The 26043-nt window shown below is 36.4% G+C and overlaps 1 protein-coding gene across 35 annotated transcripts in view; it reads left to right on the top strand.

Annotated features, from left to right (window-relative positions):
• The window catches only part of NEBL (nebulette), a 695182-nt gene that overhangs the window by 247267 nt on the left and 421872 nt on the right, over positions 1–26043 (top strand). For 34 of the 35 annotated variants that reach the window (XR_013519570.1, XR_013519569.1, XR_001913033.4 and 31 more), the window contains exons 1-4: positions 10656–10840; positions 10933–11004; positions 17726–17830; positions 19443–19553. The exons of the other annotated variant lie outside the window; for it this stretch is intronic. Coding sequence is in view for 28 of the 34 variants with exons in the window: in XM_078329568.1 (XP_078185694.1) it covers positions 10760–10840; positions 10933–11004; positions 17726–17830; positions 19443–19553 (369 nt within the window). In the remaining 6 variants the exon portion in view is untranslated. Of the gene's footprint in view, positions 1–10655; positions 10841–10932; positions 11005–17725; positions 17831–19442; positions 19554–26043 lie in introns of those variants that run through there. 35 annotated transcript variants of the gene reach the window in all.

Here is a 26043-nt window from a genome sequence, read left to right as displayed (position 1 = left end):
GATTGTTAAAGGATACAAAAAAAATATAATGAACGAAACCCACAACAAGGTGACTGTAGACAGTAATAATTGCACGTTTTAAAATAATGAAAAAGAGCTCACTTGGATTGTTTGTAACTCAGAGGATAAATGCTTAGGGGGATGGATACCTCATTCCCCATGATGTGAATATTGCACATTCCATGCCTGGATCAAAATATTTCATGTACCCCATAAATATGTACGCCCAGCATGTGCCCACAAAAATTAAAAATTAAAAAAAGAATGCCACAAACACAAATGTTATGGTCTCAGTATCTGTGATCAGTAGAAAAAATGTAGCGCAAATAAGTTTGAAATCTTACCATTTAGAATGAGTTCATCCATGTACAGCTAAGGAACAGAATAGCAGCAGGGCATAACTGTATACCTTGAAATGCTCATTTTAAAATTTGGAAGATTAGTCTCAGGTTGATTGGCACTTCTCGGTCCATTTAACAGTAGATACAGGCTTTTGTTGTTACTCACAGTGCTGTGTGGTGCTGGCTCCTATCAGCTTACCAGAACAGATTGTGCCCATCTCTTCCCAACTCCACGATTATGTTGCAAAGCAGAGCTTTTGTTTTTTAATTAAAAATTTATTTCTTAATTAAAAAATTCAGACCCTGAGAGAGTTGATTGTGAAACATTTACCAGCTTACTACTCCTCATAAATGTGCCATTTAATGAATGAAAAGCAGGAAAAGTTCCTCAAATTAGGTTCCTGCGGAATCAAGGATCCTCATAATGCTTTCATTATTGCCCGCTTTTCTTGTTGCTTCTAACTCCTATGGGGGCTTGTTTTCACTGATCCCAGGGACCAAATTGTCTCCATACCACAAGGACTATTCTTCCTTTATATAACCATCCATAACGGCAATTACTTTGAAGGTGGAAATTGAAGGAGATGAGAAAAAGTAATATCATTTCCAGAAAGAAATAAAAAGTACTCATTCAATGTTCTACTGCCCTATGGTCTAGGAGATTTTACACAAATGGAAGCAGTAAGACCTAGGTATGAATCTCATGAGAACTTGGGCAATTATCCCTCCAAATCCTAGTGACCTCATCTGTGAAATGGGTGTTTGAGGATTAAATGAGATACTATATGTAAAGCTCATAGCACAGTGCTTGGGATGCAGTAATCAGCCTTTTGTGCCTTCTCTCGGTACTTGGTACAGGTCAGTAGAGTTCAAGAACTTCAAAGAGTTCATGGCTGCCTCCCTTCATTTTTATATGGAGTTCCTCTTTCCCCCAAAATGTCAGCACAGCGTGGATGAGGTATAGCACAAATAAAATTTGAGACCTTGAATATCATTCTGCATAATAGTATTTTTAGGTTTGAAGCACTTCATTGCATTTGGATATTATTCAAGATTCCAGCAGTTTTAAAGGACCAATTGTTCTGACTCAAAGTGAGAGGTGAATTTGCTAGGAGCGGAAGTCAGAAATACTGTGTTTGTCCAAACTCATCAAAATCTTTTCTGTTGAATACTTGAAAATTTAAAGTTTCTTTTAAAATAGAAAAATCTAATTTCAGTAAAACTTAGGTTCTTTTCATGAGGCATCAACCCTTTACTAAAATCTCATGTACTTCCTGGTGACGTTACTTCATAACTTGGTTTAAAAAGGACTTATCTAGCCAAGGTGATGAATGAATGATTTGCTTAAATTCAGTTATATGAACTAAAAATGTGAGTATCAGTGGAAGATATTTCACTATTTGGACGTTCTGCTGTTTGGATAGAAAACTATAGAATAAAAAGTTGTTATTCAGTCATATAATTATCTACTTATTAGACAGAAAATTAGGGGGTGAACATCCTGAAAACTAGTGGGACTTTACGTCATTTCATTAATGAAACAAGATAGCATTTTGAAAATACACCTTTGGTGAACTTAATTAAAGCATAATTTTAAAAATTAGTTCATTATTTATAATAAAAATTTAAACCCTTAATCAAATACATTTCTGTACTGAAGACTTATTTAGACAGGTCTTGAAATTAAAATTAGATTGTAGATTTTATTGCTTGCTTATTAAGACTCTGAGATTGTTATCTTGTTTAATTTTAAATGAATTTTTTCACACTTCAAGTATATATGATGAAATTGAGAAATAGCTAATAATTTCCAGGCTTACAGCATTACCATAGAGCTATTCTCTCCAACATGGTTGCCGCTATCTACATCTGACCATTGAGCGCTTAAAATGTGGCTAGTTGGACTTGAGTTGTGCTGTAACTTGGAAGTTAAAATACACTGGATTTTAAAGAGTTAGTAGGAAAAAATATAAAATGTCTCACTGCAGTGCATAGTATGAAGTAGACATTCCTCGTTATTTGTTAAATGAATATGTGAACAAAATAGGAGAGACGGATTTTTGTTGGTTTGGTTCATTGATTGGAGAGATTAACATAGTGCCTGGCCCATGGAATGCACACAAATTATTAACAAAATTTGTTGAATTATATTTGTTATAATTAATTAACTCATTAATGTCCATCTTCATATAACATATGAGTCCATGAATGACACACCCACCCCCTGACATACACCCTCACACAAATAATAAAGAAGATAAAGTCCTCAGAGAGAAATTACCCACAATATATGTTAAACTAGTTCTCACTCTTCAAAGGGTATCAGCTATTTTAAAGCATCATTAACTTCATAGCTGTTTTAATGATATATTTACTTTACTTAGAATTTTATTTTGATATTGACTCCTAGTTCAAGTTAAATGTGGAAAAACTCCATGGAAATCATTGGAATCAGGCTCACAAATTTGTGTTTTAAAAGTTCCAAACTTTTGAGCATCAGTAGTATTGTTTTCCCTGGCTTAAAGTGGAATGAAAGCATGACTTCAGGAAGAAGGAATCTTTAGTGAACATAGGTGTTAGTAACTTGATGCTTAAGGTTTGAAAAGGAACATTGACATCACTTGTCTAGTAAAGAATAGAAAAAAGAGGTGCATTTTAATAATAAAACTATAATTGTAGAAATGTAAAAGTATGAAATTTATATAAATACATTTAACATAAATTTATTTCAGGGTCTACATAATACCAATGGATTTCTCTTAAATATTTTTCTTCCAAAGACACATAAATCTGAAAACACCTTTTTCACTAAGAATTTTCATAAAGTCCAGATACACAAAGGGCATGTTGAAGGGCTAATGATAACCTGAAGGGGGAAAAATTATGTTCAAGGCACATAAAGGGAATAGAGAAGCTGTAAAGCTGCTGCTTCCACAGTTAATTGGCAAGGAATTGTTATATTTGCAAAGGATTCATGGTTCCAACTGACTTGAGTTTTTTGTGTTAGAGTAAGTGATTTCCACACACTTCCTTCATGTAGCTCTTCCCTGATGCCCTGGAGGCTGAAGGGTCCTCAACCTGTAATACCCTTATGTTGAGGGAAGGAGGTGATTGGATCATGAGGGCAGTTTCCCCCATGCTGTTCTTGTGATAATGAGAGAGTTCTCATGAGATCTATGGTTTTATAAGGCAGTTTTTCCTGCTTTTGCTCACTCTCCCTTGCCTGCCACCGTGTATGATGTGCCTGCTTCCCCTTCCACCATGATTGCATGTTTCCTGAGGCCTCCTGGACATGCCAAATTGTGACTGAATTAAACCTCTTTTTATAAATTATTCAGTCTTGGGTATGTTTTTGTAGCAGTGTGAAAACAGAGTAATACACTTGGTTTATGCTAAATCTTCTTGCTATGAGCTCATATAAATCTCCAATCCCCTTTTAGGAGTACTGTATTATACTTTCTCCAAAAAGTGCCAAATCATCTAGTTTTGCATGTGTTTGTGTAAGTTATAGTTCTAATGGCTGTTCTTACTCTATAACCTCCAAAACCATTTCCTTTTTTCCCTGAATATAAAAACTTCTTCATAATTTCCCCATTTTAATGTATGATTTTTTTTCCTCCTGGAAACATGACAAAACAGCTTTTCTCCATAAATTATTAGAAAACTATTTACATTGCTGTGTTTTCATAAAACTCATAAATCATATAAATAGGATACGTTATAAATTAATTGGTAGATCATCTATCTCTGAATGGGTTAAAGAATTGCCAAGAGTGATCAAGCCTGCTCTCTTTCTGGCTCTTGATATGGTGTTGACAGCCAAGCAGAGAGCTTCTTCAGTACATCCACTCTCATATTCAAGTTTTTCCAGATGTGAGAAGTAATTAAGTCATTGCATTTACTGAAAGCTTTTATGCTTTTCGAGTGAGAACTGGCAGCTGTGGTGAATTAACTCTGCTTAGTACATGTGTGTTTGTTCCCTGTGTGAATGTACATATATACAAGCACACAAGGGACAGTTGCCAATAGTCAAATGAAATCCAACCCGAAAACAAAAGAAAACCCAAAACTGATATCAATAAATGCTAGAAATTTTTACAGCCATATTTCACAATTGAGAGGTAGGCTTTTTCCAATAATGCCCTTTTTCTTTCTGTTTTTTCAAATCACTTGCATCATTAAATAATTTTTAAATAGTTATGACTCTCATAATATAAATACATTTGAAACATAAATACATTTCAAAGATTTTTAACTCATTAATAAGTGAGGGTACCAGTAAGACGTTACAATTGGTTCAAAGGTGAATCTGAAGAACCGCATATAAATGTGTAATAAGGAATGCTGACATGCATTTACAAATAGGTGCAAAAAGAGTCTGTCTCATGGGCAATACTCAGTTGCCTTCCCAAGAACACAGTTACAGTAATGCTCTCTTATCTATGGTTTTCCTTTCTGAGGTTTCAGTTACTAAGTTCTAAAAATAGGTGAGTACAGCACAAGAAACTTTGAGAGTGAGAGAGACCACATGCACGTAATTTTTATTACAGAATGTTTGTTATAATTATGCTATTTTATCTCTTACTGTTACATTTTAAAATTTATTTTTATTTCAGTGGTTTTGGGGGGTACAAGTGGTTTTTGGTTACATGGATGAATTTTATTGTGGTATCTGAGATTTTAGTGCACTTGTCACTTGAGTTGTGTAATTGTTCCCAATATGTAGTTTTTAATGCCTCCCCCACCTCCCTCTCTTCTCCCTTCTGAGTCTCCAAAGGCCATTACAGTACTCTGTGTGCCTTTGCATACCCATAGCTTAGCTGCCACTTATGAGTGACAACATATAGTATTTAATTTTTCATTCCTGAGTTACTTAGAATAATGGCCTCCAGTTTCATTCCAGTTGCTACAAAATACATTATTTTGTTCTTTTTATGGCTGAGTTGTATGCCATGGTGTATGCATACCACATTTCCTATATCCAGTTACTCGTTGATGGCCACTTAGATTGGTTCCATATCTTTGCCATTGTGAATTGTGCTGTGAGAAACATAACATGTGCAGATATCTTTTTGATACAAGGGCTTCTTTTCCTTTGTGTAGATACTCAGTAGTGGGATTGCTGAATCCTATGGTAGCTCTGCTTTTAGTTCTTAAAAAACCTTCATATTGTTTTCCATAGAGGTTGTACTAATTTACCTTCCCACTGGCAGTGTATAAGTGTTTCCTTTTCACCACATCCCCACCACCATTTATTGTTTTTTGACTTTTTACTAATGGCCATTCTGGCTGGGGTAAGGCAGTATCTTCTTCTGGTTTTAGTTTGCATTTATCTGATGATTAGTGATATTGAGCATTTTGTCATATGTTAGCCATTCATATATCTTCTTTTGAGAAATGTCGTTACTATTCTAATTTATAAATTAAACTTTATCATAGGTATGTATATATAGGAAAAACATAATATGTATAGGCTTGATACTGTCTGTACTTTCAGGCTTCCACTGGGGGGCTTGGAACACATCCTTCGTGATTAAGGTGTGGGGGCTACTATAATTTGCATTTCTGTGGATAAGAATCATTCTCATTCTTACCAGTTTTCAACAGTTAAAGGAATTGTGAAGTAGTTCAAAGATAATGAAAGAACAGCATAGCTCTGAAGGGAACACCCAGTAATTTCTTTTGTATGTGCCCATTTCAAAGTCTTTCACAATTATTCCTGACACATCTCACATAAAACTCTAGGAGGGGCACTCTGTGGGAGTCAAGCGGTGTGATCTTGCTTGACCCTTTGGTTCTGGGTATAAGCCACATACAGACCACACAGAGCTTAGGTTTCTTCCTCTTGGTGGGGGGTTTACAGGAGTGATTATGGTATTAGCTTAATTGCTATGAAAATGAACCAACATCTCAAGCTGCAAATGAAACCAAAGTCTTTCAGTTCAATGGGTGCTATGTTAACGGAGACATTGAAAATACTTCCCTGCCCCCTCTATAAGCAGAGTACCTCATTTTAATTTTGGTTTCCCAACCACACCCAACCTGGAAATAGTTGTGCCCAAATTATTTACAGTTTCTTGTTCTTCACTTCCTCTAACATCCATCTAAGTATGCAGCTCTCATTTGTGAGTGGGGTCTACATTTGTGAAAAGGGGAATATGAATATGGAATATACCTTATTAAATCTTAAAGCATAATCAGTCATGGTGACATGTGTTTAGGTTGCTTTGTGTTCTCCCAGTTTCTAATTAATAAGGAGTAATGAAATAGCCATTAAAAAGGAGGATATATGTTCGTGAATTCTAACTTGTAGAAATTGATTGCACCAATATTAAGCACAACTCTTATATAAAGGAGACAAATTGTTCTAGAGTGCTTACATTTCCTTTTTCAAGAAATGATTTATCTTCCCTCGTCCATTAGGAAAGTTCTCTTCTGGGCAGATGCCAGTTACTGAGTAAATAGGTGAGGCAAAGGTGGAATGACTAGTGATTGAGCTGAGAATCAGGAACCTTCTGATACACAGTCGTCAAAACAAAAACCAGCCACCAAAAAATGAATGTGAAAAGCCATCACAGCAGGGAAACAAATCAGGCAAACAAATTGGTCTCCACCTACCATTTAGGATGAATATTTTATACTAAGAAACGTTGAATTTATTTTTAAAGTAAAAAAGAAAATAGTTTATCTCTGTCCTTTTCCCCCCCATGCAGAACTGAATCTGGATCTGTTTCAGTTGTTTAATACAAATTTTTATTTTTCAATCACCTCTCACCATGTTGTGGAAAAGCGCATATTCCATTATTATGAAAAGGAGAAAAAAGTGACTTATTTTGAAATAAGTCAAAAACCGAGAAATTCTTGTCATAGGTGACCTCAAGGAAGGTGGAGACGGTTGTGCACTGTGCAACTCAAGATGGCGACATAGATATGTTCTCTTGGCTGGGGTGGTGTCTCCAGAGACTTGAATTACCCACCTGACGGTTGCTAAGGAAATCCATTTGGTTACACATAAACATGAAACTATCAAAATATCAGAAGACTTCTGAATTATAAATACACAAGTGAGCTCTTATCTTTAACCTGTCTAGTTGCAGAAGGCCCTTCTTGACTTTAAAAGGATATTGGTGGCATAGAGAATGAGAAGACCTCTTCGTACCAAATGTTTTTCCCGTCATTGTGGACCTTTATTGGGTGGTCGAAAAAAAGCTTGTGTTTCGAAGGGCTCCATTATTTTTAAGATGCTTTCTTTTTGTTAACTTTGGGCAACTCCGTTTTTCTGTTTAACTGTGAAGAATAAGAGGCAGTGAGGGGTTAAATGATTTGCCCTAGAGGACATAGTAGAGCCAGACCTGAACATTGACAGTTTAACCATAAGTGTTGTATCTTGGTCTCATTCTATGTCAAGGCATGGGTAGAGCACTAAAGTAGAAAAGTAAACAACATAAAAGAAATGCTCAGAAGTAAAAGGTATGAGGAGCTACAGAGATTTTCCCTTTTGCAGCAACCTGAGGTGAAAATATCTATTAAATTACAACATTAATCTTGGTTTTTTGAAAAGTTGATAGGGGATTTTGAAACCTGATAGCTATCCATGAGGAACATTTTCTTCTTATTCCCCATTGCATATTTTAGAGTTATTGACAAGAAAACTTTGCTGTGATAAAGTGAAGGGCTTAACATTTTTTAGAGGAAACTTTGCATGAATTTTATATTATAGGTGAAGGGAAAAAAGATGCCTTCAATCAAAAGTATTGGTGTCTCTAGCTTGCCAAACAATCCATTAAAGACTTCATCCAGCAACTCTGGAGTGATGAGTGTTTTATTTCCTACTGTATCTTAGTGTAAAGGATGTTTTATTCACCATTGTGTCTCTAACGCCAAGCACAATGCCTGGCATAACATTTATTTGTTGTACAAATGCACACAGGTCTCTAGTTAGGTTCTGATCCTAGTGCTTCATTTAATAGCTTTGTAATTGAGACAGGTAATTTTTCTTAGCCTTCATTTTGTCATCTGTGAAAGAGAAGGCTTTAGGTGTATTGATTTATTAAGGATCCCTTTGGCTTGAAATTTTGATTCTCAAATCTCAAATGGAAACTGTGTTCACATTGCACATGGTGTTGGTTTTTTGTTTTCAAAGCTTTGTACATGAAATCTCAACAGCTTATTTTCTTGCAGCACAGTGAAGAGTCCATGAGAACGTTCTACATGATGGGAAATGAGAACTAACTGCAGTGCAAGCCTCATGAAGGTAATTCACCTGGGGGAATAGGTGTCACCCTGAGCAACACCAGTACTGTCTTCTCAAATATGAGCCAAGAGGTGTGTCTCAGGCAGTTTTGGCAAGATTTTCTCCCTACACTTCTAGAAGTTTGCAAGGCAAGTTTACAGAAATTGCTCCTCCCTATTTCCAAATAAAGATAATGTAATAGATCTATAGAATATTAGAATAGTCTTCTGGCCAGCAGAGAACTTGAGGGAAATAATCAGAATCCACATGTTCTTTCCTTTTATGGAAGAAATAAAATGTAAAAAGAATGTCCTCATGGAATCCACTACACTGGGCTGGCATGACATGGCTGAAATCTTAAGAGTTGTTGTTTCCAATTTCAGCATGCTTGGGGCAATTTCTTTTTGGCATTTTTCTAGTGAACAGGATATGTGATACTATTCATTTAGCCTGTTATCAAAAACTATTTCAAGACCAACAGCTCTTTCTAGAACACAACATTTTAGCAGAATAGAGCAATGTTTCCCTAAGTAGTAGGTAATATTTCACAGAGGAGTGTTAGTTTTCTTGGGTAGTGGGTGTCATTGAAAAACAAAGATAGGTAGATAGAGAAAGATAGGTAGGTAGGTAGATTAGATTGCATTGGATTAGATTTGATGAGATAGATTGGTTTCGTGTTCAGGGTAACACAAGGTTAAGCAAGTAGGTTTTTTGGTTGAAGGTCTTCTCAGAACTTCCAGCATGTCAATATGCCTTGTCAACCTCTAAGTGGCAGGGACAGAGATTGGGGTACAGGTTTCTTACACATATTTGTTTAAGAAAGCTGCTTTTCTCCCCTAGAATCTTTTGTGGAACTTTTGCCTCACGGAACACAATTTCAGAAATAATTTATACATGATGACTGTATGGAATGTTTTTCTTGTTAGAATTTTCAGTTTAATTAAGGGCATTTTTTTTTTACAATGCATGGAAAACTAGATATGATATCAAGAGAGAAAAACATGCTTGACTACTTAGAATGATGTATTATTATTAATTGTGTTTTGTATTATCAGTATTACTATTCATTGTAGGGTATTTGTTATGCCCAATGCTAATATGCTATGGCTTGGTAAAATTAATTTATCCTAGGATTTATATAACCAGATTAATAAACTGTAAGTTGTAGAGCATCTTGGAATTGCTTGAATTGACACTAAAATATTTGTTTTGAGAAACGTATTTTTAACCTTGGTTTTACATAACTAAGGACATATACCATATTACAAATATTGTGGTGGTTTATTTTTCCAAACTTTTCAGAATGTGGAGTACCCATTGAGTAATAATTCAAATTACTAATGAATTTGTAAAAATTGGCATGAGTAGAATTGCAGAATTCAAAGATGATGGTGACGATTTTTGAAACTGATGTTTCTAGAGTTGTTAAATGATATATTAACTTGTGTTAACTGCAACTTCTCATGTTTAATGATGTTTACAATTAATACAATACCATACTCACCAGTATGAGACTAACAGTCATAATTAACTCAGAATAGATTCTTTGAAGGGGCTCAAAGGGCTTTTCATAATAAATAGCCTCTAATCAGCTAATATAAAGTGGGCATTTTTTAGGATGTGAAAAGTACTGGTATGTCTCATAAAACATATAATTTAGGTTAATAAAATGAGTTTGAATGATCCAGATTTACTACCCCAAGTCAGAAAGAAGTCTGACATTCCATTGAAAGCTTTATTTAGACAGAGTCAAGGAATCTCTGCGATAACAGGCTTTGGACTGTGCTATCTTAAGTGTTAGAGCTGGATAATTTTCCCAGAATCTCTAAGTCCTTTTTATGCTCTTTTATGAATGAATAGAATTAGTAAAAAATGAATAAATTTTCTCTTTTGGATTTCTTAACCAGTGGAAAAAATGTTGACTTGAAAAGTTCATGAAATCTAATTTTGCCTAAGAATATGTTATTTCCACTTGTGAGGCCAGCCCTGGTAGACCTCTGGGATTCTGTTCTGCTCACTGACACACCACTGAGATAAGGAGTGAAGTGTGGGCTAAATAGGGCTGAGGCATGGGTAAGGGCATTCCTGCCAGAGCACCAGAGACGTCAGCATCTCAAGGGCACTGGTACGCAAAAGGACGCCTATGAGTAGATTTTTAAAAATATAAGTATTTTAAAGGGTAAAAATGAGGGTCCCTGTAACTGAGGATGTAAAATATGAAACTGAAGAAGAAAAAACAGGGGAAGAAGAAAATGAAGAAGACCAGGTGAGTGAGAAAACATGTACTCATGATCAACGTTTTATTCTCTAAATTGATGCTGAGAAAAATGTTTCCTTTCCTTTTTTTTTCCCCAATAGGTCTTCTATAAGCCTGTTATTGAAGACCTAAGCATGGAATTGGCCAGAAAATGCACGGAACTCATTAGTGATGTAAGTGGCTAGAGTAATTTCTCTCTTAATTTTCATTGCACCTGTAGAATTATGTTATAGAGGCACAGAGCTGTGGGGAAACCCTGAAATCAGCATTTAAAACACAGTCACTTTCCAGATCTTAGAACAAAGTCCTAAAATTTTAAGTGATTTCCCCAAGGTCACCTATACAGAGAATTTCTGCTAGAGCAAGTTTCCTCATTCTTAATCCAGAATCCTGTCCCTTATGAGTTTTGCTGTCACTCTGGCATGAAATCATAAGGTATTGAATTGCAGTATATATTCCATTTGAGAACCCCCAAAGACTTTAAAATGAATAAAATGATGTAATTTGTCTTGGGAGGACCTCTATCTAAATGAGTAGTCATTTTTAACAATTTGGGGCCTTCTGAAGTATCTAATTAATGCACCTGTCTTCCAGAAGAGGAAATGTGTGTATGTATATGTGTATGTGTGTGTGTGTGTGTGTGTGTATATATATATATATATATATATATATATGCATATAATATTTATTTACAATTTTAGGATTTATGGATTACTGAACTGTTTGCTAAGAACCCTGATCTAGGTAAGGATATTAGTGCAAGGGGCATTTTTGTTGTGACATTTTTTAGGAACTGGGATCAGTCATATTACATTTCAAGGGAATCCCAGAATTATAGAATGATTGAACATATTATTTTATGATAAATATGTAAGCTAGAATTCAAGAAGTACAAGGAAAAATGTTGCTTACTAGGGATGATAATTTAGTTCATCCCTGTTAACAGTTCTAAGAGAATTAGTGGTTCAGAGGAATGGTAACCCCTGTAAAGTGAATATGTGCCTGTGTCTTTATTTAGAGAGATGAGCTCAATACTGGTTGTTTCTGTTGCTGATAATGAGCCAAGTGATTGGAATGTTTAACAAATGTTTGTTTTCAAAGGAAGTCAGTCCTGGGCAGGAGGGCAGTGGGCTGGCATGTCCTCCAAAGTCAACCTGCCCGTGTTGACTCCACAGTAACCTTGGGAAGGTTATGTAACCTGGCTGGGCCCCATCCCTCAGCTGTAACACTTATAAGAAGATTAAATAATGGTAGTACATCTAAAATGCTGAATAAACTATGTGGAACATTGTGAGGACTCCTTAAATGTTAGCTGTCATTAACTACTCTGTCTGTTACTTACTTTTACATCCAACCAATCACAGTTTAGATATGGCTGGCTCTTTCTGACAAACCAGAGGGCAGCACAAAGGATGGTGGTGGAAATCATACCCCTTCCCATATATTTGACATGTGTTGTAATTGTGCTTTAAATTAAGTATTTCTTTATGCTATTACTTAATAGTCATTAGCTACTGTATGTGAAAGTTCTTTGTAAATTGCAGTAATAATGACAATGACCAGCAACAATTACAATACTGGCAACAGTTTTTAAGATTTAGTGACTACTATGTGACAGGCATTGGATCATGTGAGGGAGGCACTATGTGTTTTCCCATTTTTCAAGTGAGGAGATGGAGGCACAGAGAGGTTCAGTACCTTGCCTGAGTCACACAGTTAAGCAGCGGCAGTAATATTTAAACACAAATATTACTCTTTACTCTGCCATGTTATCTCACTGTAGATTTCCATGAAATGTTGTTCTTTGATTTCTTATTATTTATTATATAACTATTAGGGGTAGCAATGCTACCAATTAAAACCCTAAGGATCTACCCTCTTCCAGCTTTGATCTGTTTTTATTGAAGTGCAATTATAGCTGAGCTAACTTGTGTTACATAAACTGTCAGGTCTAAAGTGGTAACTGTAGTTAGCAGGTGGTTCTCTTGGAGTTGTTTTGGATAAGATTGTTTATCAATGACTTTAGAACCAATATGTTGTGAAGGGTAGTGGTCTTTATCATTTTGCGAAAGCTAACACCATATATTTCACACCCATGTAGGTAAAATTAAACAGATAGGCATACTTTATGTTTATTACAGATGTATGTTGCATGGTAGAATGTACTACTTAAATATTTAGAACATGATTATTGTGGCTTAATTTATATCTTTGTACACATTCACATTTTGCTTCCAAATAGAATTTTATGCTTGCCAAGATACTTATTTAATTTTTAGAGTTTTTTCTTTCTTTTTTTTTTTAAATGGGGTCTTGCTCTGTTGCCGAGGCTGGAGTTCTGTGGTGTCACCAGAGCTCACTGCAGTCTCAACCTCCTTGGCTCAAGTGATTCTCCAGCCTCAGTCTTCCAAGTAGCTAGGACTACAGGTGTGTGCTACCAGCATGGCTAATTTTTATTTCTGTAGAGATAGAATCTCACTATGTTGCCTAGGCTGGTCTCAAACTCTTGGCTTCAGGTGATTCTCTTGCCTCTTTCTCCCAGAGTGCTGGGAATACAGGTGTGAGCCACCGAACTGGCCCTGCTTCTTTTTTTGTATATGAGAGGGATGGTTTCATGGACTTCTCTTCATGGTGTGGCCTAATTATTAGTTTCTGGACCTCTTCCAGCCTTCATATGTCCTTAATGACTAAGATGGAATAATCAGAACTGTGCAGGGTGGTACAGATTTGGACAGTCTAGATCAGGTGTAGAGTAGGATGATGTTTTGCTTAGCCTCTAGCACCCTTTGTGATGCTGTGAAGGGTTTCTTAGACTTGGGGGCTGCAGAAACCTGTTAGATCAGCTTGATGATCTGTAAACCATCAGAGCCATTTCAGTCCTAATTTCTCACCTGTTGCTGATAGCTTAGGACCTATCATCTTTAAATAATAGTTTGAATTATTTCAACCACACTAGGGCTAGATCTAATCTGTAGTTTTCTGACCTCTTGCCTGGCCCTTTGAGAGCCTCTGAAGTTCATCTCAGTTTGCTGTTTCCCTTGCCTAGACAGCTTGGAGTCATCGCAGACCTGTAGACACTGCTGTATCATCCCCTTGTCAGACGATTTATAGAAATGTTAAGCAAGATTGGCCTAGGGATCAGCCCTAGGAGGCCTGCACTGCTTAGAATTCTCCATAGAGAGAAATGTCAGTTTTTCAGGTCGAGTGGCTTTACTTTGGGGATCAGTATAAGGCATTTTTCTTTCTTTCTGTTTCTCCCTCTACCTAGTTTCTGCTTTGCACTTGCTCTACCCACATTATGGGGTTTCCCTCTGCACAACTCACTTCCCAATCTTGAAGAACAGCTGGTCTTCTGAGGCAGCCTCTTTTATTATATATTATGTTAAGCCTCTTATTTTTGTATACTTATGAAAGTATATCTGAGAAAATAACAAGCATTATGTTATATAATAATACTTGTTATTTTCTCAGATATACCTTCACATTTAGTCCTGTTAGTCTAATCCAACAATATCTGATCAATTCCTTGAATATGTTAAACCTATCCAATCTCTTGAGCATTCAGAATCATGGATCTAGTAGCCTTCTGACAGGCAGTCATAAAAAAGATTGGGCAAAAAGGAATCTTTTGTAAGTTTCTTATAAATTAGGCAGAAAGAGCCTTCCATAGAGCAGGTAGACCTACCTGCATGCAGCCTCTCACTCCATGTTTGGTTCAAGGCTCTTTAGAGTATTCATCTGCATGGCAGCAGGAAGAATATTTTCCAGGCAAATGAATGTTGTTATGGGTAAATCCTTTCAATGCCAGAAACATTAAATTCTATGGTTATGCCTCCAGAGAAAACTTGGATGTTATCAGAGAACCTGGGAGAGTGACCTTACCTATGGCCAGCCCAATTAAATAATGATGGAGACATAGTTGATTGAATTTAACTTGGATGATTTGACTTGTGAAAAAGCTTTCCAGATACTTTCAGTTAAGAATGCTTGTGAAAGGAATGATCCTCCAACATCTCCATGTCTGTCATCCAGTTTCACCCTTTAGCTAACATCATACTCATTCAAAGAAACTTGACCAGGAGGAAGAATTGACCATGTACTAAGTTAATCCTAATTGTAGTGGAGACATTGTGGGCTTTGTGGGTAAGGTCAAAAGAGAAGGTCAGTGTTTGGGACATGTTAATGATCTTGAAGTCATCAGTTTTGCCCTTTTTGTTTTTCGTTGTGAAAATGAGTTGGATTGTGTATTGATTGGTCAGGAATACAGATGACTATGAGAACAGAAAAACCCTAACACAATGGCTGAACAAGTAGGTTTTTCTTTCACCAGCCTCACATGTAGAGCCTGGACATAGGGAGTGCAGTCTGGGTATCATGGGTGTTAGCAGTCTCCCAGGTTCCTTTCCTTCTATTGTGTTGTCATTAGTATGGTGGCTTACTCCTTGGCAATGACATCATTGCTGCTGCCTTCCCTGTGATCGAGAAAGAAGATGATGGAAGACAGAGTGTCAAAGGGTTATACAACATCTCTCCCTTTAAATCAGAAACGCTAGAAGCACTTCTGGGAAGATTTCTATTAAAGTCGCAGAGCTAGGCTTGTGGCCTCCGTAGGCCAAACACTGAATAGCATTACTGTGCCTGGTTTCGATCAGTTTGTCCTCTGGTGCTGGGGCAAGAGCCTGGCTGCTCTCATTAATCCATCTGGGCTCTGTTAATAGGAGAGAATGGGAGTGGCCAGGCAGTCTCTCCAATAGATGTTGCCAACCTGAGATTTTAGGATGTAGACATGGTTGTAATAAAATATAGCCATCTATTCAGTGATTTTATTTTACCTAAGATTTGTTTCATTGATCAATATAGTTTCCTTTCAACAATTATTTCCTCTTATCTTGGCATAGGAAGGCTACTAATATGTAACTAATATTTATATAAATATTCCTGATGTATTTACAAATTTAAGATCCTTTGCTTATTGTCATTCAGATTGCACAATTCACTAGAAATCAGACATGATTGTGTGTGACTTCTAACAAATTGTACAATCGAATTGTATAATTTCTCTTGATTGTATAATTGTAAAGGAACTTAAATTTTAAATATACCTTCAATTAAAATATATAAAATATGTATCTTTTTAATAAAGACCCAAGAAAATAATGGAGTCCACAATTAAGACTGAACTATTTGCTTGCCTAACAGAAGTAAATACTTTACCCTTATCCGGTCTTCCTGTCCTGAACATTCTGCTCGTGTCAGACTTTATCAGAAGGCTGTAGCCACAAGCACATACCACTGCAGTGAAGAATGTGAATGTGATGGGCAATAGATGGTGGCAAAAGATAAAAATAATGAGTCAAACTTAAGCCTAATGACAGGCTATTTTCTCTCACACTTAATTATATAACGGAGATACTTTTTTTCTCCTTATGATCAAAATAGCCTACTATTTATCATACTACCATTAACAGTTTAATTACTAGTGGCTGAGGAGGGTGATTTGCAGGAGCCTAAAATTATGGCTAATCTCTGAGAAGAAAAAAAAGTAATTTAGTGCTCAGATAAGATAAATATGTTCTCATGTTGATTTCATGAATAAAGCAAATGTTTAATGTGGTAGGCATCTGATATCCGAAAGTCACAGCAGTGAAATACAGCATTTTGAAATAACTTCACTTAATCCGTATCTAGTTGTACCCCAGGTCAAGTAATGCCCCTCAAATCAGGTTTGCATATGGGAAAATCTCCATGTCCCATTAGGGTATAACATAATTCACGTCCTTTAAGAACCGGGTAGTATATGCAATTCAACTTTACATTTGGGTTATAATTAAGGAGAACATATAATTTATCATCTGAAACAGGAACACTTTTCAGACTAAGTATGGTCGTGGGTGGATAAACATGAGTATATTACAGAGTGATAAAACTTTTAGCAAATTACCTCCATCTTGTCATCGAGTCATAGTTTTGCCTCCCCAGTTTCCAGATTGTGCAGTAATTAGTGTGACAGTGTGATTATATTTTAGGTCCTTCTCCACATTTCCTGACTTCTTTTGGGTTCAATTGTCCACCTGGGTCTCTCCTAAGCATAAAAATTCTGGCTTTTCCTGAAAGGGGAAGGGAGTGACTCATTTGACTTGTGAGTTTCAGAGAAGAGATGAACAGGCTTGGCTAAGCCTCCCTGGGCTTTCTCTTGCTGATCTCCAGCAAGAAGGTATTCTGGAATGATCTCCACCACATGGCAAGCTTTCTGGGCAGGTTCAGCTCTTCTCTGCACTGAGGAGGAGGAGGATGGAGAAGCCTATATGTGCTCATAAATTGGGAGGAGTTAATTAGTAACAGGAAGCCCACAGTGGCCACAATTTAAGCCTCTTCCTCTAATCAAGCATGTCTAGGTAATAATGCTAATAGTGACCCCCATTTAATTTCTGCCTCTGTTTCTTAATTGGTTACATCTGTCATGCTGACTACTTATTTTCTACCATGAGGTAGGCAGCTATATTTCTGTTTGGCCAAAAGCTTAAGTGTCAAGGCTTAAAAGCAACGAAACACTGGGACACTTGTGGAAGTGAAATGGCACATGCTTGCTGATTGCACTGGGCAAGCTGGGTAAACAGGACACATCATCCATAGCCAGCTTGCCTGGTGTTGATGCTTAACTGGACCCTTGCTTTTCTAGAGAACCGTCTCTCCTCACTATGCCTCATCACTTTTGCAGTCCTGTGCTGGATATTCATTTATTTAACTTGGCTTGTTTTGAGGCCCCTTTCACATATGAGTATTTATTTCAGGAAATGGACTTTATCAACTTAATCTCATTTTAGAAAAAGGTCATTGGAATCACTGGAATTGTTTACCCTATTCTCTTCTTATGTAAATCATTCTCTTTTTTAGATCCATTATAAAGAAGAATTTAAAAAGTCCAAGGACAAGTGTACATTTGTGACTGACACTCCTATGCTAAACCATGTGAAAAATATTGGTGCTTTTATTTCTGAGGTGAGGTATCAAAAGCTTGTAAACTGGCTTGCCTTTTTCTTTTTATGTAGATGAAAGTCTGTGCATTGCAGAGATGGAGAATAATATTTTCAAAAGCACTGCTGAACGTTAGTAATAGTTAATTAATTCTGTGCACTGTCATTTAACTCATAAAAATTGATATATTTTACTATGTATGGTTAACATATTTTATTGTATATGTCTATATTTTGACTCTAAATTTTTCTTATTTATATACAATTGCTCTTGAAAAGGCATATTTTTATTCAATAAGTAGAAAGTACTGGCAAAATAGTGCACTTTAGAAATTTCATTATTTTGTTTCCTAATAGACATATTAGTGATAAATGATTGAATATCATTTTGGAAATAAATAAGATTTACCAGCTTTCTAAAACGTGATATCTTTGATAAATTTAAATGAATTTAAACTATCTCGGAGTAGGGTAAAATTCAGTTCAACAGAGATACTTATTATGAAACCACAGACTGAGGAATACGCTATATTCATTTTCCAGCTGAAAAATTATGTAGTTTCTTTCTGAGAGCATTTAGAACTGCCGTTTATGTTGCATTGTAAAGCATAATGTTAACGATGATGATTTCTGTGATGAGACATTACGGTTGTCTGTGAATAGATCACTTAGAAGAGATACGTTTGAAATGAAAAGGAATGAAATAGTGTTGTAAATGACTGACCTCTAGTGTTTCGTAAATTATGTTGGAAAAAGATCAACTTGATGTTCTTGGGATTCTTTCTGCTAATGTGAAACAATTTTGAATAAAATCAGTACATTTGCTTTTATTAAGTACCGAAATCCGAAGAGTGTGGTAGCAGAAGGCTTGCACAGGATCTATGCTCCATAAATCAATACTCAAATCTAGCTCTGAGCAGGAAGAACATCAGGAGCTTGTCTGCAGATGATGGAAGAACACAGTTTGTTTCTTTGTCTTGGCTATGTTCCGTTCTCCTGTGCAGATAAATACTTGATGTTCTCAATTATTGATTATGTTTCCTGAAGGAGTTAATTGCAGAGCAAAATATTGGAAGTGAGCAATCTATTGTGTTCCCTTGAACCTTGTTTTTCCAAGAGAAAAGAGGGGTGTTTGTCTTTAGAGTAGTGGTTTAGAAGGCTTAAAGACAGTATGGGTTAGAGGTGGGTAGGCACATAAACAACAAAAAGCCCTCCTCCCTCCCCCCGGAACAGGAGGAGTCTGAGAAGACCTGAATAAAAGAACACTGTCCTTTGTCAAGTTCTAGACAGTAGATTCTAATGACTTGTATTTTCTGGAACAACTCGAGTTGTTTGCTCACTCATCCAACATGAAACTGTCAATATATACAAATAGATTTACTTTTAGAAATGTGCTTGCATTTAAATAGAAAGACAGCCGTTATGTCCTTGCATGTCTCATTGAAAGCATTCTCTATGATAAATTGGATTTATTTCTATTTCTTCAGAATACATTTGTCAGCTCCAGTATCTAAAATTAAAATGGTCTACAGATTTTTAAATTGATTCTGTTTCTGAAGAAAATTTCTTCTTCTTACATTTGCAGTTAAAAAAAAACATGGAAATTTATTTATTTATTTTTCCTGTTTTTCTCCCAGGCAAAATACAAAGGCACCATTAAAGCGGACCTGTCTAATTCTCTTTATAAGCGGATGCCAGCTACAATTGACAGTGTTTTTGCAAGAGAAGTTACACAGCTCCAGAGTGAGGTGTGGTTTTTCTAAAGTGTTTCGTGATTATGTAGATAAAACATATAACCGGAAAAAAGTTACTTAGCATTTTCTTTTCATTATGGGTGTTAAACACTAAATGATAGTGATCATTGAAAGCAACTGATTAATGTGCTGTCCGTAGTTGCTGTTGAAATCGCAGAAAATGAAACGGACACGCAGGTTTATGTCAGTCATGTGGTACTGTTTTCTGAGTCCCATTCAGCACAATTTATAGAGCAAATCTTAATTTCATTTAGACAGTTTACATGGATGAAATTATCGTAGTAAATATTAAACTATTCTCTAATTTGATATATGATCGCTAAGTGGAGAATATTTGAATAGCTTGTTAAAAGTCACATAAAGAGATAATGGGGCCAGGCACTCTGGCTCAGGCCTGCAATCCCAGCACTTCAGGAGGCCAATGTGGGCAGATTGCTTGAGCTCAGGAGATCAAGATGAGCCTGGGCAACATGGCAAAAGCTGGTCTCTACAGAAATTACAAAAATTAGCCATGTGGTGGCATGCAGCTGTGGTCCCAGCCACTCAGAAGACTGAGGTGGGAGAATCACCTGAGCCTGGCAAGTCGAGGCTGCAGTGAACCAAGATCATGCCACTGCACTCCAGCTGGGCAACACAGTGAGACTCTGTATCAAAAAAAAACAAACAAACAAACAAACAACAAAACATTATAATGGTTAAATTCAGGATCACAAACCTGCTTCATCAATTAGACAAGTGGTTCCTGAATTTCCTTTTCTGTGGATTGTGTTTTACCTTGAGGATATCTCAGGCTACCAAAAAAAGTCCCCATCAGGTGGAAGTCACTATTTGGTGATTGCAAGTTGCAGAGGAACTTAAGAATTGTCATCATGTAAATTCATTTTGAATCCAGAAGGGTTTAGGAGTAATTTTCTCTTTGTAGCTTATCAACACATAAGGCATTCTTAATCTATTGCATTTCTTAAAACAGAATTTCTAAATGGAATGTTTCACCTCTTTCTGGTAAATCGTAATTTTGTGTTTTCTTCACAGCACAATCAAATTGGGGGAGGTTGTTTTGTTAATCTGTTCTTTACCTCTCTCAGCTACACAAGAGCAGGGACCTCATCTGTCTGGTTCCTTGCTCTGGTCTTGTGCTCGGAAGAGTTCCTGGCACATAAAGAATGTTTAGTAAATACGGGAAAATGGATTTTTGTGTAATTAAAAAGTTTTTTTTCTGAGGATATGCTTCCTTTTACATGATTTGTATTCTTCATGTCACATTTTAGATTAATAACAATAGTAAACACATGTTAGTTGTTCTTTACATTTCACATGTATTTATATCATTTACACAACAACCCGATGAGGTGTGCCAGTTTAAGGTTGTGGAGACTGAAGCACAGAGAGGTTAAGTCACTTGGCCAAGGTGGCACAGCCAGTAAATGGAAGCACCAACACATGAATATGGGGGGCAGTCTAGCCCCCAGAGTCTAGGCTTTTAACCACACACCATGCCATACTTTTTCTACCACTTCCAACCCTCTTTTTCTTATTAAGCAAGTTTACTTCTTTCCCCTGAATCTCTTCTCCCGGTCTCTCTCTCTCTCTCTCTTTCTGAGATGGAGTCTTGCTCTGTCACCCAGGCTGGAGTGCAGTGGCTTGATCACAGCTCACTGCAACCTCCGCCTCCCAGGTTCAAGTGATTCTCCTGCTTCAACATTCCCGAGTAGCTGGCATGGCATTACGGGTGCGCTCTACCACACCCAGCAAATTTTTGTATTTTTTTTTTTTTTTTTTTTTTTTTTTTTTTAGTAGAGACAGTGTCTCACCATGTTGGCCAAGCTGATCTCGATCTCCTGACCTCAGGTAATCTGCCCACCTCAGCCTCCTGAAGTGCAGGGATTACAGGGGTGAGCCACTGTGCCCTGCCTTTCCCCAGAATCTTTTTACTTTTAAGTAGAGGATACTTAGATAATTGCATTTTTTAAATTTTAGGTTCTGGGATACATGTCCAGGATATGCAGATTTGTTACATAGGTAAATGTGTGCCATGGTGATTTGCTGCACCTGTTTAATATCAACCCATCTCTTAGGTATTAAGCCCAGCATGCATTAGCTATTTTTAAATAGTCTGAAAACACATTACGCTTGAAAAATGCTGAGCATAGTTATTCTTTGCAGAACACCTTTAAGTATTTCACTATTACAAATTTAAGTGTCCACTGTGTACCTGACTTGGCAGTTATGCAACATGCAGCTTAAAATGTATGATGTCAAGTTCTGCATGGGTGACTGTGACTAATATGACCTTTCTTTTTCCTGCCAATATCTGGACACCTAACCACTTGCTGATAATGTGGGTTACTTTAAAAAGCAGATAATTACAACCCAACACTTGATATGTGACAAGCAACAATTAAGCAATAAATAAAGAAAAGGGAAACAGTCTATTACTGCTTTTATACTTTCTTGGGAAGGTAACTTTTCAAATATTTGCATTCTCATTTCTTTGGAAGCACACAACAGCTTTCAATTTTCTATAGCGTAAATAGGTCTATAATACACAAATCCATGCAACATGGAACTTAATATGAAAAATAATCTAGGTTGTGTATTTTGGAATCTATCATTTGCTTTGTCAGGATAGGTTACCGCTGACATTGTTGATATGTTATCCTGTGCTAAAATAGACACCACTGGGAAATGTGCATATGCGCTCACAATTAGCATTGTTTTCCATTGCTGTAATTAGTCACTGAACTTGTTAATAAAGAAAAACCTAGATTCTGAATAAGGTAGCTATTTCAAAGAGTTATATAACTGTCATAATATTTCTTTAGATTTCTGTACATCTATTTTATTGTTAAAATTGTGATTCTTAGAGTTTACCTAATATCAAGAGGGGCAAGAAAATAGAACTATTTGATAGTATCTGTGATCATTAAACAGCTACACATTTATTGTGTCCAAATAGTATCAGATTTGTGATGCCCTAAATTGGAGTTTTGGATGAATTCTGAAAATGAATGACATTCTTGGTTCTAATGAAAAGTCTCTTAAACTTTTGACAAATTATTAACGTCAATTTGCAAACACTCTCAGATGCTTCAATTCGAACTAGAGTGATAAAGTTAGCTAGATTAACACTTACAGAAAATGTCTGAAAGGAAGAAATGCCATAAAAAGAGAGAGATGTAGAGTTTTTAGGAGTCCATTTTATTAGCTATCCCCCGTTAACAATTTTATAAGCACAGATCACAAAGAAAACTTCTGAAAATGAAATGGACATGCTATGAGGTGGCGAGATCCTTCATCAGGGCTGTTTCAGGCAAACAATGGCGAAACAATGCCTTATCATTAGAAGCAATTCAGGTGACTCAGGCATTGGAAGTGCACCTTAATGAGAGTCTGTGTTTCATCTGTGGTGGTCACAGGATTCTGTTTCAGAAGTTCAGAGATGTCTGTGCTATGGGAATAAAAGCACGTTTACCTATGTCATATAAAATGTGAGTTATATTATTATCCTGATCGTCTTTGTAGCATCCTATGCTATGTTTTTAGACACAATGAATAACTGTTAACTAGAGTTAAGGAGCCAACTAAATCATACCTTTCAGAGGCAAAGCCATTATTTAAATTTTAATACTTGACCTCCTTGGTCGGTAAGCTTTAACTTAGGGATCTATGAATTTTCTGAAAGTGAGGACAGGGAGAAGCTTCAGGGCATCTGTGAAACCCCCAATTTAAATGCCACGTTTGGCCAAGCACTGTTGCTCATGCCTGTAATTTCAGAACTTTGCGAGGCTGAGGTGGGCAGATCTCTTTAGCTCAGGAGTTCAAGACCAGCCTGGGCAACATAGTGAGACTTTGTCTTTAAAATAAATAAATAAATAAATAAATGAATGAATGCCAATCCTCCCCCAATAATTTAAACATAAATATACATCTATGTACATATAAAATATAAAAATATACTGTAAGATCAAGAATATAAAATAAACATGTTTATCACTTATAAAGTGTTTATCACTTATATAAACATATAGCAAGTGCTCTCCTGTCTCCAGGTTCCTAGTACCATGGCAATCTTAGTTCTCAAAGTGTGAAGGAAACAGCATTAAACTAGGGAAATCCTATACAATCATGGCAAATCCTAAGAAATCAAATTTATCAGCAAATTTATTAGCTTAACACAATTTTACATTAGCTATTTTAAGGAAGAAAATTAATATGATAAATTAAAGTTCAGCTCCCTCCAATTTGATGTAATCTTAATTCTAAAGTGGTACTTAGCAGTGGCTGTAAATGAAATGATGATTTTTATGCTGCAAGTAGAAAATTACACAGCCTTTTTAAGAAAGTGCCTTTTAAAATTGTGCTTGATGACTCATCATTTCTATGATAACCCACAAAATGATCAGCTGCATTAGTTACATTTATAAAGTCACAGATATATGAAAGTAGGTCTAAAGTACAAAATAAACCAGGCAACCATGAAAAAGGAAATAGGCATATACTAGTTCTTTTCATTTAAGAAGGAGTAAATCTCATAGAAGTTTTTCCTTGGCTTTATAGACTTGGGTACCCGTTAAACTCCTCCTTCCCCTACCTCTGAGTTATAACGTGGAATGTAATGGAATTGAGATAATGGACTTTCTCCACCTGAATAGAGGTTCTTAAAGGGTTTCCTGCTTACCATAATGTGAAAATGTAAAGATACAGTCACCAGAGGTAGATATCTTGATGGATTATATTGATGGACAGACTGTAGCAAGATGAATTATAACTGGAACAATGTGAGGTGCTGCTTCTGAGTCCTGGTAACCAACCAAATCCATAGGATTCAAAGTAGAAACATGGCTGGGCAGGACTGAATAAGACTTAAAGGCATCAGTTGACAGAAGTCTCAGCACAGCTATCAAAAGAAACATGTTGTGATTTATGGATGTGTTAATAACATTTAGCACGTGGTAGGTAATAAGCTGTATTAAATCAAACAGTTCTAATTAAGATTGGTATGACTATTGTGAGCACCTAAGAAAGAGATTGATAAGTTGGGAGTTGGGCTGAAGAGAGCATGTAGGGTGTCCAGGAGTTCAGCACTTTAATCCTTACTGCAAGTCTGGAGGAACAGAAGTCATTGACGGCTGTCCTCCCACATTGGAAGTTCTGTCTCCAGCTCTTTTCATATGGCCACAGAGATGCAGCTATGAGGAGATAGACAGGTTTCAGTAAAGAAAAGGACTTTTAATCTGAGCTTTCAAAATTTAGAGACTGTGGTGCCCCAGATTGAGTTCTCTTTCAGTAGAAGTTTTTGAAAAACTAGTTGGGGGTTCAGAGAGGGAATTTAAACTTTGATAGTTATAGTAGATGACTTTTTTTTTTTGATAATGAGATTCAATGACTTTAGTTGTAAAAGTCAGACTTACAATGATCACATTAATCCTTTAGATCGGTGTATTATCATTCTGTTTATAAAAGTCAGTGAAGAGTTTAAGCTCATGACAATGTTTGGTAAACTCATTTATTCATCTGTCCATTTATTGCATTTCTACTCCATCATTCACTATGGTAGGCACAGGATATTAAAAGATGTGTGAGATAGACATGCACTCAGGAGCTTATATTGGTAAAAACGTCCTCCTTAAGTTTAATTATATGTATATATTTTCATTGAAAACTAGATCTTGTTTTGTTCTTGGGGAAGTCTGTTCTAGTTTTTTTCTTTTTTTTTTTTGGCAGGCTCTTGCTCTGTCATCCAGGCTGGAATTGCAGTGTCTCACTGCAGCCTCGACCTGCCGGGCTCAGGCAGTCGTCCTGCCTCAGCCTCCCGTGTAGCTAGGACAACAGGCACACACCACCGCACCTGGTTAATTTTTGAATATTTTGTAGAGATGGGGGCTTCACTCTGTCATGAGGGGTCTCTCTCCTTCACTTCCCCAATTACAAGCATGAGCCACTGATCATAGCCTACTTTTTCTTTCTTAAGTTGCCATTTTTCTCATGTCAAGTAATTCCAACTCCATTTAACATCCTTTTAGTTTTAAACTTTTTGTATAATTTAAAATTAATTTTGCCTTCTGTTCTTCATTTGTTATTGTTTTATTCTCATTCTTTCAGTTCTTCATTCATTTATTTATTCATTCACTGAACAAATATTTTGTGGCAGGCACTACTCTGGGTTCTGAGAATTCAGTGAACGTGACAGTTTTTTTAGTAAGGGAAGACAGATAAGTAATTATACATAAACTAAACAAAGTAATTAAACATTATGAAGGAAATAAATAGGTTAATAATATTGGTGGAGACCAAGGGGATAACTTGGTTGCTATCTTTAGTTTCTTCTTTCATTTCCAACTTTGTGATTGAGTTTGATAACATGTGCTTCTGAGATATCTTTCTCATGTCCCCTCTCCATCCTAGTATGGAGGAAATTCAACATGGTGGTAATGGCTGGCATTAGCAATTTCCTTAATGGAGGCCAAGACTTGAATATATCTGA

This window comes from Callithrix jacchus, chromosome 7, assembly GCF_049354715.1.
Source record: "Callithrix jacchus isolate 240 chromosome 7, calJac240_pri, whole genome shotgun sequence".
In the NCBI taxonomy this organism is placed as follows: Eukaryota; Metazoa; Chordata; class Mammalia; order Primates; family Cebidae; genus Callithrix; species Callithrix jacchus.
Note: the sequence above shows the minus strand (reverse complement) of the source record. Positions and strands in the feature narration are given on the sequence as shown.